This window comes from Ranitomeya imitator, chromosome 2 (genome assembly GCF_032444005.1).
Source record: "Ranitomeya imitator isolate aRanImi1 chromosome 2, aRanImi1.pri, whole genome shotgun sequence".
In the NCBI taxonomy this organism is placed as follows: Eukaryota; Metazoa; Chordata; class Amphibia; order Anura; family Dendrobatidae; genus Ranitomeya; species Ranitomeya imitator.
Genome location: NC_091283.1, coordinates 20,861,158 through 20,873,940, shown reverse-complemented (window position 1 = coordinate 20,873,940; position 12,783 = coordinate 20,861,158). Strand labels below are relative to the sequence as shown.

The window sequence follows — 12,783 nt, the reverse complement described above, 5'->3', positions numbered from 1 at the left end:
GATATAATTTTTGCAGAGCGTCTTCCTTCCAAGGATTCAGCTGCACACATATATGCTGGAGGTATTCGGGGAAATCCGAAATGTATTTTCGTGTTTATTGCTGCAGTAAAATATAAAATCATTTTTATGGCTTCTTCATCTACTTTCACTTATCATGAATCTCTGGTATAAATGTCTGAGCGCGATCTGTGCACTGACAGGATACGAGTCTTTGGAAACAGTTATATGTAAATGTGCGGATGGAGCCGAGGTTTAGTAACCTCCACAGATTATATTGTGTTTGTGGAGACACGATGGGTCAGCAGGTGCGCTGGTCCACTAGCCGAAACCGCATGGACCAGGGCTCATCCCACCAAACACCCGCTCACCTTTCCCCATGCTCATAATACTACTCAGACAACACAGGGTGCGGGTGAAACAGTGTGGCAATACTTTATTGAACCACAGAACAGGCAGATGACACATAGAACAACCCCAGCAAATACCCAATATGGTGCAAATTACAGAGTCTCACCCTTGCCAGGATAAGAGCAGCTGTGACTTCAGAGTTCCCAGGACTGACTACCCCACCTGTGGCACACACACAAAGAGGAGGTAACGACAAGCTTAGGAAGATGACAGACCATTGAGATACAAAGCCAGTTGACCAGAGGGTCACAACCTGGCTTCTCCGAACATCTCCATGGAGCCAGGTGACCGATGGGTCCCAATCCTGGCCGCCACAATTGTATCCATGGACCTCAGGTAACCAGTGGGTCCCCATCCTGATCTCCCCAAAGAAATCCATGGTTCAGAGATGGTCAATTGAGTAGATCTGTATTCTGTCAGCCGGGGCCATGGTCCCCTAAGCTGCCATCCTGTAGAAAGACAAATCTGTGTCCCTCGTGATGAAGCCATGATGTCTTGGATGCTGTCCTGTAGAGAGTTTCTGGTTCTTTGAATGTCTTAGCTGAATCTCAGTATGCATGGATGTATTTCTGTCTATGGAGGTATATCAATCCTTTTTATAGTTAACAAATGTCCTTCAAGCCAGCATTCACAGGTAGATGGGAAGAATGGTGATGAGCCCAGCTTGCATTGTTTGATTATATGATCTATTTGCATAGTTTTTCCTCCAGTGTTTGGCAAGTCAACAAACTAGCTGGCCTGGACAACGTGTAATCAATATATCAGCAAATATCATCGTTCAATGACCATGCATGATTGTTTTACAAAGATAGCAGACAATAAATTGTAGGAGCTGATATTAGACACAAATCTTAGTAATTAAAAAATATAAATTTTAACCTACAAGAAGAGTCAACATGTCAGACTTTTGACTACCAAGAAAGAAACACATAAATTCAAAAGTCAGCATATAGGTAACAGTCAATTACTCCTGGCTTACTGAACATTGTACATTCTGATATTAATATTCCTGTAACAGGATAGGAGTCTCCAGTTTCCTAAATATAACGAATACTTCTGCAACTCTAAATGTGCTTTATCTTTCCATTTGTCAGTCATTTCAGTATCTCTGCATCATGTCAGTGAAATGGTAAATTCATCGTTTATACAGAGACTTGCATAATAAACAATGTATCAGAATGTTAGTTCATCATCAGCAGGAATATCTCTCTATATGCGGCCCCAAGCGATAGCTCTTATCTACACTGACACATTGTAACAGATTCTCAGCAGTTAGGATATGAGGTCAGGACAGGATTTCAGCTTTTCGATGCAAACAAGAATCCTGCCCTTCACTGACAGCAAACAGAGGTACTGATAATAGTGAGGAGTCTATTAGAAGATTATGAAGGTTTTAATTATTTGATGACTGGATCAGCACCATGACGATATTATAAACCAGGAGGGGCATCTGTGCCCCTCAATATAGCGAGCGAACATATAGAAAGTGAATCTGACCTCTCAACACATAAATCCAAAAGTTCATTCAACAAGCGTTGTATAAATCAATAGTACAGGCGAATATAAGAAACTATGTAATACTAGATTGTGGCCCGATTCTAACGCATCGGGTATTCTAGAATATGCATGTCCCCGTAGTATATGGACAATGATGATTCCAGAATTCGCGGCAGACTGTGCCCGTCGCTGATTGGTCGAGGCAACCTTTATGACATCATCGTCGCCATGGCAACCATTATGTCATCTACGTCGATACTGTGCCCGTCGCTGAATCAGAAACGTGAGATGTCTACGTCCTTTATGACATCATCGTCGCTGTGCCCGTTGCTGATTGGTCGAGGCCTGGTGGCCTCGACCAATCAGACGCGGGATTTCTGCATCCTTTATGACATCATCGTCGCTGTGCCCGTTGCTGATTGGTCGAGGCCGCCAGGCCGCGACCAATCAGAGAGCCGGGATTTCCAGGACAGACAGACAGACAGACAGACAGACAGACAGACGGAAAAACCCTTAGACAATTATATATATAGATATCTTATCAGAGAAATCTGCTTCTTTCTCCACTTTTGAGCCACTTCTCCTCCTGAACTTGTCATATACTCTGAAAAACGGCTAAATTCTATCTTTGTAATATATTTTTCTGTTCATTATTCTTACTTATTTAGCACCATCAAATTCCACCCAGCAATACGAGGTGTCAGGTTACTGCTCCCAGCATGGGGAGGTGTCAGGTTAGAGCTTGTGGCTCAGTGAGGTGTCAAGGTTAGAGCTTCCATCAAGTGAGGTATCAGGATACAGTTCCCAGCAGTGAGATGCCAGGAAACTGCTCCCAGCAAGTGAGGTGTCAGGTTACAGCTTGCAGCACAGGGAGGTGTCAGGATAAGTGAGGTGTCAGGTTACTGCTCCCAGCATCTGGAGGTATCAGGTTACTGCTCCCAGCATGGGGAGGTGTCAGGTTAGAGCTTGTGGCTCAGTGAGGTGTCAAGGTTAGAGCTTCCATCAAGCCAGGTATCAGGATACAGTTCCCAGCAGTGAGATGCTAGGAAACTGCTCCCAGCAAGTGAGGTGTCATGTTACAGCTTGCAGCACAAGGAGGTGTCAGGATACAGCTCCCAGCACAGTGAGGTGTCAGGTTACTGCTCCCAGCATCGGGAGGTGTCAGGTTAGAGCTCCTGGCACAATGAAGTGTCAGGTTAGAGCTCCCATTACAGTGAGGGTTCAGGATACAGCTCCCAGCAAGTGAGGTATCAGGTTACTGCTCCCAGAGTGTTGAGATGTCGTATTTGAGCTCCCATCACAGTGAGGTGTCAGGAGACAGCTCCCAACAAGGGAGGTATCAGGATACATCTTGCAGCACAATGAGGTGTCAGGTTACTGCTCCCAGCACAGTGAGGTGTTAGGTTACAGCTCTTATTATACTCTATGGAGAGTGAAATATGGAGATGGAGGAGTAGTAAATATCTGAGAGAGGAAACACAGAGAGGGAGACTTTAAAAGAGGGGTGTGGAGCCTCAGCCTGGTGGGCCGCATACAGCCCTCAATTACTTTTTATTTGGCCCTTGGGCAGATCTCCGGGGACCACAGTTCTTGGGCCGGCAGCAATATTTGGACGGCCGCTGGGCCTTTGGTTTCTTCTTGCCCTGTGAGCACGTGAATTCAATATTCAGTACTGAAAGCTGAGGCACGTGCTATGAAAGACTATATCATGACACCAGTGCCAGCGTCAGGTTGTACTTTGTGGGGGGAGTTAGCGTGCAATTCGTACTGCCCCTTAAGGATGGTATAAATATCATGCTGAGCTGTGTAACAAATCGTCTACCCTAACCCAGAGCTGGATTCACATCTACACTGCTCAGTACAGCTGTATAATTTCCTTCATGCTGTTGTTTCTCTCTGTGGACTAAAGAATAAAGAGCAGGAATCCATCCCTGTGTGCTGTGCGTAAGGAGACATGATGGCAGCTAGTTAGCTCTCATCAGCTCAGAGTCAATTACAAGTTAAGCGCTAGAAGCTGCAGAAGATGAAACTGGTAAAGATGCAGAACACGGTCATCTTATGACTCTTCTTTTCTAATTGCAGAATTATGGCCTGGAGACGGAGAACCTGCGGACGCTCTCTCACAAGCTTAACGCATCAGCCAAAAATCTACAAAACTTCATAACGGGTAGAAGGCGGAGCGGACATTATGACGGGAGGGCCTCCCGACGACTGCCAAATGACTTCCTTACCTCCGTGGTGGATCTGATTGGTGCTGCCAAGAATCTTTTAGCCTGGCTGGACAGGTAATGTCACCCAGTGTGTCTATATGTGAGTACATGGCTCTGCAGTCACTGTTACTTTGTAGCGACCTGCAGGTTTATTGCTCCGACACATATTTTCCCACACAACCAATAGTTGTCAGACTCCTCCCCTTACATAATTCCCACAATCATGTGACCACTAAACTCCACCCAGGAGGAACTGATGCATCATGGGAAGAAGGTAAAATAAATGCAACAAAGGATTTATACATTTTAGAACATCTTCTGCACATTGATACATTTGTGGAAATATTTAGCCTTACTTATCTTGTCATGATCTGACTCACATCATGTTTTATCCACTAGTCACATCCAGAGCTGCAGGGAGACTTCTGCTGGTTTTCTGCAAGATCTCACATTTTACTCTTGGTGCCTAATGAGCGAGTGTCTGCTCAGGGTGCACTCTGCTGCAATGCATTGTGGGAGATATGATAAATTACAGTACAGTATTCTGACACAGGGCAAGGATAGAACTCAGAGCTTGGATTGATACATTTTTTACCTGCACTGATACATTGTAACAAATTATCAGGACAGAAGAGAGATTTCTGCCAATGCTGTTTTTAGCTTTCCAACTGCCAAGACAATGTAACAAACCCTCAGCTGTGAGCTGTAAAATGCCTACTGACTACTGGTGGTTAATTTCTGGTATTGGCTCTATCTCTTAGAAATCCTTCAGATTGCAGGACGATCCCTGACTGCGGCTCCTCTGTCCGTCACTCCAGCAGCTGCTTGTGGTCGCCTGGATTCTCGTCATGTGCGGATCGTGTTCCCTGAAGCCAATCGCTTCCACAGATGATTCCCTCAATAGAAGAGAATAATGTGAGCGGCGCCCATTTCCCAGGGTCGCTCCATACAGAGATGTGAATGGGAGTGCGGACGCATTCATGGTTCCCGCTGATGACACGTTAGCGGAGCCGCAGGCGGTCGGCCTGACCTGGTTCCGTCCGCTCTGATTACAGTCACAATGCCATTAGACGAATGCCCTTCCCACATCATTGCGCCGGCCCGGCCGCAGCATCCCAGAAGTGACGGCTCAGAAATGTAACACGAAGGGGAAACTGTTCCAGATACAATGTATCAACTTCCCAAACAGCCGAAAACAAAATGTAACATCTCTGCTGGAAGTCGGAAAAACAAGTTGTCAGGGTTGTCGCTCAGCTTGTAGGAAAAGAGAAGCGGCCGCTCACCCCCTGTATATCGAAAATGTGGTAAAATCTCTCATTATTGAATCTTAGAAAACATACGGATCATAAAAGACAAAAAGCCGCTCGACTACGCGTTTCAGGCCTGTGGGGCCTTCAGTCCCATCACAAAAGGCTGAAAATCCATAGTAGAAATAGTGATACAAAGAAGCAATAACAGTCGCACCTCGTACTAACTCTTCAATGTCCGCCTCCTATGTTGTGTAAACAAATAATACATGAAAGGTAAATATAAGAAATACAATATAGGAGGAAGAAAGAAGAAAAATATATAGGAAGTTAAATACATGAATGAATTCTGCCTTTTCTTTAGACCATCCGGACGATCATGTTTTCAGTAAGATTCCTTATTGTAAAGTTTTGCACGCCGGGACGTCTTGGAAACCGTCCACTGGCTTGAATTGTCTCCATTATTATATTGGACTCGTGTGTTTGAGTAAAGTGCGATGAAACCGCGGAGATGTATTTTTTTTTCAGTTTTACGTATCTGGCAGATGTGGCCTAATGCAGGTCCATAAAGTGCATGATGTGCGGCCGATGTACCGACATAGGGTGCATGGGGATAAATCGCATGTCATGTTCTAGAACTCATTTCATGTTTAACCTCTTCCTGAGGGTTGATAGATTATTGCGATTGATCAGCTGCATTATGGAATTAGAGGGGGAAGGGGGGAATATCAAGCGACTTTTAGCGCAGAATGAATGTAAGTGGATTGTTACACTCTGTCCCCTGTGGGATTAAACGAAAAATTGAGTTTTGCCCCATTTTTGCAGTTGTCATTGTTCCACCGTGTCCTCTTTCCTGCAGCTAGTGGAGACTCTGTTTTGTTATTTTTATTACTTTTTTTATTTTTAATATTTTTCTATTTTGTTTATTTATGTCTAACATCCTTTGCACCCTTAGATTGAGGTTGATCTCTATCATTGGACACATATAATCTCATAATTATTAATATGGGATATAATTACATATAATTTGTGTATCAGTCACATGTTGTTCTATATATTTTTGTCACTTTATTGTATAACATATATATCACTTTATTAAGGCTTTTCTGCCTTATTAATTATACGTTCTCTACACATATAGTATGTTACAGCAGTCATACATTTTGTATATATCGCCTCCTTTTTTCGTTTTCACCTTTTCACTGGTGTCCTTGGTCCTGCATTCTCCCGGCATATGAGGTTTTGTCTTGAATTGGATTCTCCCTCTGGAGAGACCTGGCCTTTCCGGCTTCAAGTCTTCCAAACGCGCATGTCCTTGACGTCATCTGCGGATTTCCTCATGACGTGCGCGTCTGGTGAATGCCGGAGTGCGGGGATTTTCTTCCGGTGGGTACGACGGCACGCATGCGCAAACCTGACACACCATCTAATTACTGGGGTCATTTGTTCTACTGTCTTCGTTTCTTTTTTATATTGAGTATTAAAAATGATTTTCTTTAATGTGTATTTAGAATCATTCAATAAAAATCATTTGATACTTTTTATATATTGTATAGCACTCCAATTTTTTGGTTTCACTTGTAAAGTGTCAGTGATAGCGATGGTGACATTTTCCGACGACTGTCAGATGACACAATGCCCCCCTGAGCCCGAGGCTAATTATGTTGCACTATGGTGCCTTTCGGTTCTTACATTGTAGTTGCCGGTTGCTCGCGGTTGCTTGTATAACGTTGTGCTTTTTTTTTTCTCTAGGTCTCCATTTGTCAGTGTGACGGAGTATTCGCTGCTGAAAAATAACATTGTTCAACTGTGCCTGGAGCTCACCACCATCGTGCAGCAGGTAAGACCGCGAGCTCTGGTGTCACGGCGTGGGAAGGACTTCGTGGTTATCCGCCATCATTATGCAAGTGGTGATTATGTCAGGAAATGGCCAGAAATTAGAGAGAAACTTGACTTCTAGGGGATTCGGGTTCAAGTTCCGGTAGAGTTCTGGTACCCGAACCGAGCAGTTTGATCGAACCCGAACATCAAGTGGTCCGCTCATCCCTACTCTTCTGTGCTACCTGATATTTCATTGAAGACATTTTCCACTTTAAGACACTTTTCCTCCTCCCTCCTGAACTTCTCAGTCACTCTGAAAAACTGCTCATTTTTGTCTTGGTAAAATCCAGAGGGACTAGCAGCTCACTGAGGGATCAGATTACAGCTGTCTATTGAAGTCTATGGAGAAGATAAGGGGACGAGGAGGAAGGGACATAGTGACAGAGATGCATACAGTGCCTTGCGAAAGTATTCAGCTCCCTGGAACTTTTCAACCTTTTCTCACATATCATGCTTCAAACATAAAGATACCAAATGTAAATTTTTGGTGAAGAATCAACAACAATTGGAACACAATTGTGAAGTTGGACGAAATTTATTGGTTATTTTAATTTTTTGTGGAAATTCAAAAACTGAAAAGTGGGGCGTGCAATATTATTCGGCCCCTATAACTTAATACTTTGTTGCGCCCCTTTTGCTGTGATTACAAGTCTCTTGGGGTATGTCTCTATCTGTTTTGTACATCGAGAGACTGAAATTCTCGCCCGTTCTTCCTTGGCAAACAGCTCAAGCTCAGTGAGGTTGGATGGAGATCGTTTGTGAACAGCAGTTTTCAGCTCTTTCCACAGATTCTCCATTGGATTGAGGTCTGGACTCTGACTCGGCCATTCTAACACTTGGATATGTTTATTTGTGAACCATTCCATTGTAGATTTTGCTTTATGTTTGGGATCATTGTCTTGTTGGAAGACAAATCTCCGTCCCAGTCTCAGGTCTATTGCAGACTCCAACAGGTTTTCTTCCAGAATGGTCCTGTATTTGGCTCCATCCATCTTCCCATCAATTTTAACCATCTTGCCTGTCCCTGCTGAAGAAACGCAGGCCCAAACCATGATGCTGCCACCACCATGTTTGACAGTGGGGATGGTGTGTTCAGGGTGATGAGCTGTGTTGCCTTTACGCCAAACATATTGTTTGGCATTGTTGCCAAAAAGTTTGATTTTGGCTTCATCTGACCAGAGCACCTTCTTCCACATGTTTGGTGTCTCCCAGGTGGCTTGTTGCAAACTTTAAACAACACTTTTTATGGATATCTTTGAGAAATGGCTTTCTTCTTGCCACTCTTCCATAAAGGCCAGATTTGTGCAGTGTACGACTGATTGTTGTCCTATGGACAGACTGTCCCACCTCAGCTGTAGATCTCTGCAGTTCATCCAGAGTGATCATGGGCCTCTTGGCTGCATCTCTGATCAGTCTTCTCCTTGTTTGAGATGAAAGTTTAGAGGGACGGCCGGGTCTTGGTAGATTTGCAGTGGTATGATGCTCCTTCCATTTCAATATGATCGCTTGCACAGTGCTCCTTGGGATGTTTAATGTTTTGTAAATTATTTTGTATCCAAATCCGGCTTTAAACTTCTCCACAACAGTATCACGGACCTGCCTGTTGTGTTCCTTGGTCTTCATGATGCTCTCTGTGCTTCACACAGAACCCTGAGACTATCACAGAGCAGGTGCATTTATACGGAGACTTGATTACGCACAGATGGATTATATTTATCATCATTAGGCATTTAGGACAACATTGGATCATTCAGAGATCCACAATGAACTTCTGCACTGAAAGTAAAGGGGCCGAATAATATTGCACGTCCCACTTTCCAGTTTTTCAATTTCCGCAAAAATTTAAAATAACCAATAAATTACATTCAACTTCACAATTGTGTCCCACTTGTTGTTGATTTTTCACCAAAATTAACATTTGGTATCTTTATGTTTCAAGCATGTTATGTGGGAAAAGGTTGAAAAGTTCCTGGGGGCCGAATACGTTCACAAGGCACTCTAGACACACACAATGCTTTATCTCACACCAAAGATGGACTTACAGCTACAATGCTCAGTACTGCTGTATAAAGTCTTCCATGCAGCTACCACTTCCTAATATGAGTTTTATCTAACCTCTGGATTCAGTGCTATGTTGCTCTGTACTGCTGTGTAATGCTATCCATGTTGCAGATGTTTTCTATCAAGTGTTTTATCCAACTTTAAAGGTGGATTCACAGCTACCCTGTTCAGAACTGATGTATAATGTACACTATGTTGGTGCCGATTTCTAGTAAGTGTTTTATCTCACTGTAGCTCTTTATTCACTACAGTGAATTGTACAGCACAAGTTATGACCTTGCTGCTGATGCTTTCTGGTAAATATTTGATCTTACTGCAGAGTTGACTTCACGGCTGCTCTGGTCAGTATTGCTGTGTAATCTGCTCCGTGGTGCTGTTTTATAACTAATGTATCATCTCACCCCAGAGCTGGATTCTTGACTACACAGCTCAAAACTAGTGATAAGCGAATATACTCGTTACTCGAGATTTCTCGAGCACGCTCGGGTGACCTCCGGGTATTTCTTAGTGCTCGGAGATTTAGTTTTCCTCACCTCAGCTGAATGATTTACATCTCTTTGCCAGCTTGATTACATGTGGGGATTCCCTAGCAACCAGGCAAACCCCACAGGTACTTATGCTGGCTAACAGAAGTAAATCATTCAGCTGCGGCGCAGAAAACTAAATCACTACAAAATACTTGGAGGTCACCCGAGCGTGCTCCGTAAATCTCAAGTAACGAGAATATTCGCTCATCACTAGTCAAAACTGCTATATAATGGGATCCATAATGCTGTTGTTTAGTAAATGTATCATCGCAGCGAAGAGATGGATTCACAGCTACACTGTTAAGTGACATTCTATAATGTGTTCTGTGCTGCGACTGCTTACGAACATGTGCTTTATAGAGCCGGAGAGCAGGAATCCCTCATATCTGTGTGTCCTGTTTGTGGGAGACATCATAGCAGCTCATCTCTACCCACTAGCTCAGGGAAAACTGAAAATGAGAGAGCCTACGGAGGGGAAAACTGGTGAAAAATGCAGGATACAAATCGTATAATGGGCAGTGTTTTTACTGAAATGACAGGTATCCTTTAAAACTTTTACTTCTGGGCTCCTTCTCCCCCCTTTCTTCTAGCCTGCCATGATAACATCATTACAGAAAACACGTCTTCAGACAATATCCTCAAAAAGTAACTTAATATCTTTAAGTTACTGGGAACAGCCCCAACTTATGACAGCCCTTAGGTTCCCTATGAGGGACGCTATAGCAGCGTAACCTATATGTGAAAGAGTTTAGGCTGAGATCAATGATTCAGACCAATGTTATAAACGCTAATGTAATATAAAGGGGGGAATCATAGGAAGTTTCTTTAATGTGAAGAGTTGAAAGGTAAATTCCGCTCCCGTCCGGCGCTCCACTTCTTGTATTACACTCCAGTAATGAGATGTTAAAAGGAGCACGTTTACTATATGGTGCTTCAGCTTCAAAGGTGCCATACAAAGTGGATGATAAAATAGGTAATAATGTATCAGGTGGGAGAAATTCCTTCCGGACCAGAAGGTTTTAATATGAGATTATAGTAAAAAGTGGGAAAATGTGAAAGATACAAAAGCAGCAAAGATGAAAGTGAAATATTCCGGAGACCAATTCCACGTCTCACTGTGCAGATTATGAAGCTTAATGGATGCTGAAAAAACCCCAGAGCAAAAATTATAACATGCTGCGTGACAATGTCCCGTGTAACATTCATAGACATCATTCATACACATATATGATGTGTTCCTAAAGGAAAACCCCACCCAGAACAGAAATCCAACACTGGGTGGAAAGATCCCGAAACATTCCTGAGCCAATATCCAGTGTTCTATAAAAAGGAAAAAAAAAAGGAAGCAAAATGTCAATACAAGGAAGGAAGTGACATAAATAGTAATCGATGTCTGATGAAGGGGAGTGTCCCCAAAAGCGCTCACACCGTCCTGCTGGCAGACACGCCGTGATGTGGCTTCTTTATCGTCTCTACTCCCTTATGTGAAGCTTTTCAAAAGGTCATGGATGGTTTGCATCTCAGGGTCTTCAGATGACTGAAATCAATCTCAAACCCCTGTGATAATTATGAGCTAGGTGCCCAATTAATGGGAAACTCCTTAACAAGGACCTTCCACATTATTAAGCAGCCGCAGGTTTCAAGCAATATGGGGTAGAAAATGGATCTCTCTGCTGCCGAAAAGCATCACATAGTGCAATGCCTTGGACAATTATATATTTCACAAAAACATAAGCGTGGTCATCGTACTGTGAAGAGATTAGTAGCTGACACAGAGCACAGACGAGTTAGTGCAGATAAAGGCATAATGAGGAAGGTTTCTGCCAGACAAAAGCATTGAATTAGGAGAGCAGCTGCTAAGATACCGTTACAAAGCAGAAGACAGGGATTTGAAGCTGCTGCAGCCTCTGCAGTGAGCGAACCTCAAGGTGTAGGATCCTCCAGTGGCTGCAGTTGTGCATAAATCTACTATTCAGGCTGCCCCTAAACAGCACTCACAAGCAGAGACAACTGCAGGGGCCCCGACGTACATGAAGACTCATTACAAGCCAGTCTTATTTACTGACGATGCTGTGCAACCAATGTCGGACTGAGATGCCAAGGGCCCACCAGTAACAAACTCTGGGGCCCCACTACATGCAAATGTGACATTATCCTTAATCGCAAATTTATATAACAATGATCTGGGTGGATTGTTAAATGAATGAGATTCTGAATGTCAGTACGTAGTGATTCAAGTATATAGTGCCAAGAACGGCTCATATAAGCGGGTGGTGGCCACTCCTGCACAGGGGCCCACCGGAGGATTCTCCTGCTCTCCTGTGGGCCAGTCCGGGCCTGCGTGCAAACATGATGAATACAGTAGTGGATGATTGGTTGATGGCCACCATGTCCCAGCAAGGCAGCGATGTCAGCAAGGAGGTGATGGAGTCAGGTTTTGAGCCAGAATCATTGGGAAAGACCTGGTCGCCCCTTTAGGGTCTCTGAAGGTGTGAAAATGATCTTTGCAAAGTGCATAGAGTTTTAGACTGACCACTTTCTTCCATGGTACAAAAAGAAGAACCAAACTCATCTTGTGCCCACAATGTCCCATCTCCTTCTGCAAAGTCATTGTCTGCAATGGGCACAGAAGGAGGACACTCCAGACGTCCCGTCACAGGTTCTCCGTTCCACCAGATATTATCGACATTGGCCATTTTATTCTTTATACGAGGCCACTTTTCACCACAAGACATTCTCTCTCTGTATCAGAGGAGACCACTACCCTTATCCCTCCGTTTTCAGACGTCGTCACGGCCGTAGATGATCCATGGGGGCTGGTAATAAGATTTTCCCGAATCTGCAGGCTGGAATAGACGACATCTAAGTCAGACCCAGGGATGGCGGCCGCCTCTTCAGCTCTGCACTGTGAGTTTGTAGGTTAATTTCTCACTTGGCAGAATTTCTTCTAAA

General features: G+C 43.7%; 1 protein-coding gene across 1 annotated transcript in view; it reads left to right on the top strand.

Moving 5' to 3' along the window:
- The window catches only part of LOC138661436 (connector enhancer of kinase suppressor of ras 2-like), a 468,527-nt gene that overhangs the window by 240,086 nt on the left and 215,658 nt on the right, over positions 1-12,783 (top strand). The window contains exons 3-4 of the mRNA XM_069746117.1: positions 3,988-4,190; positions 7,115-7,202. Of these exons, the coding sequence (XP_069602218.1) occupies positions 3,988-4,190; positions 7,115-7,202 (291 nt within the window). The remainder of the gene's footprint in view (positions 1-3,987; positions 4,191-7,114; positions 7,203-12,783) is intronic.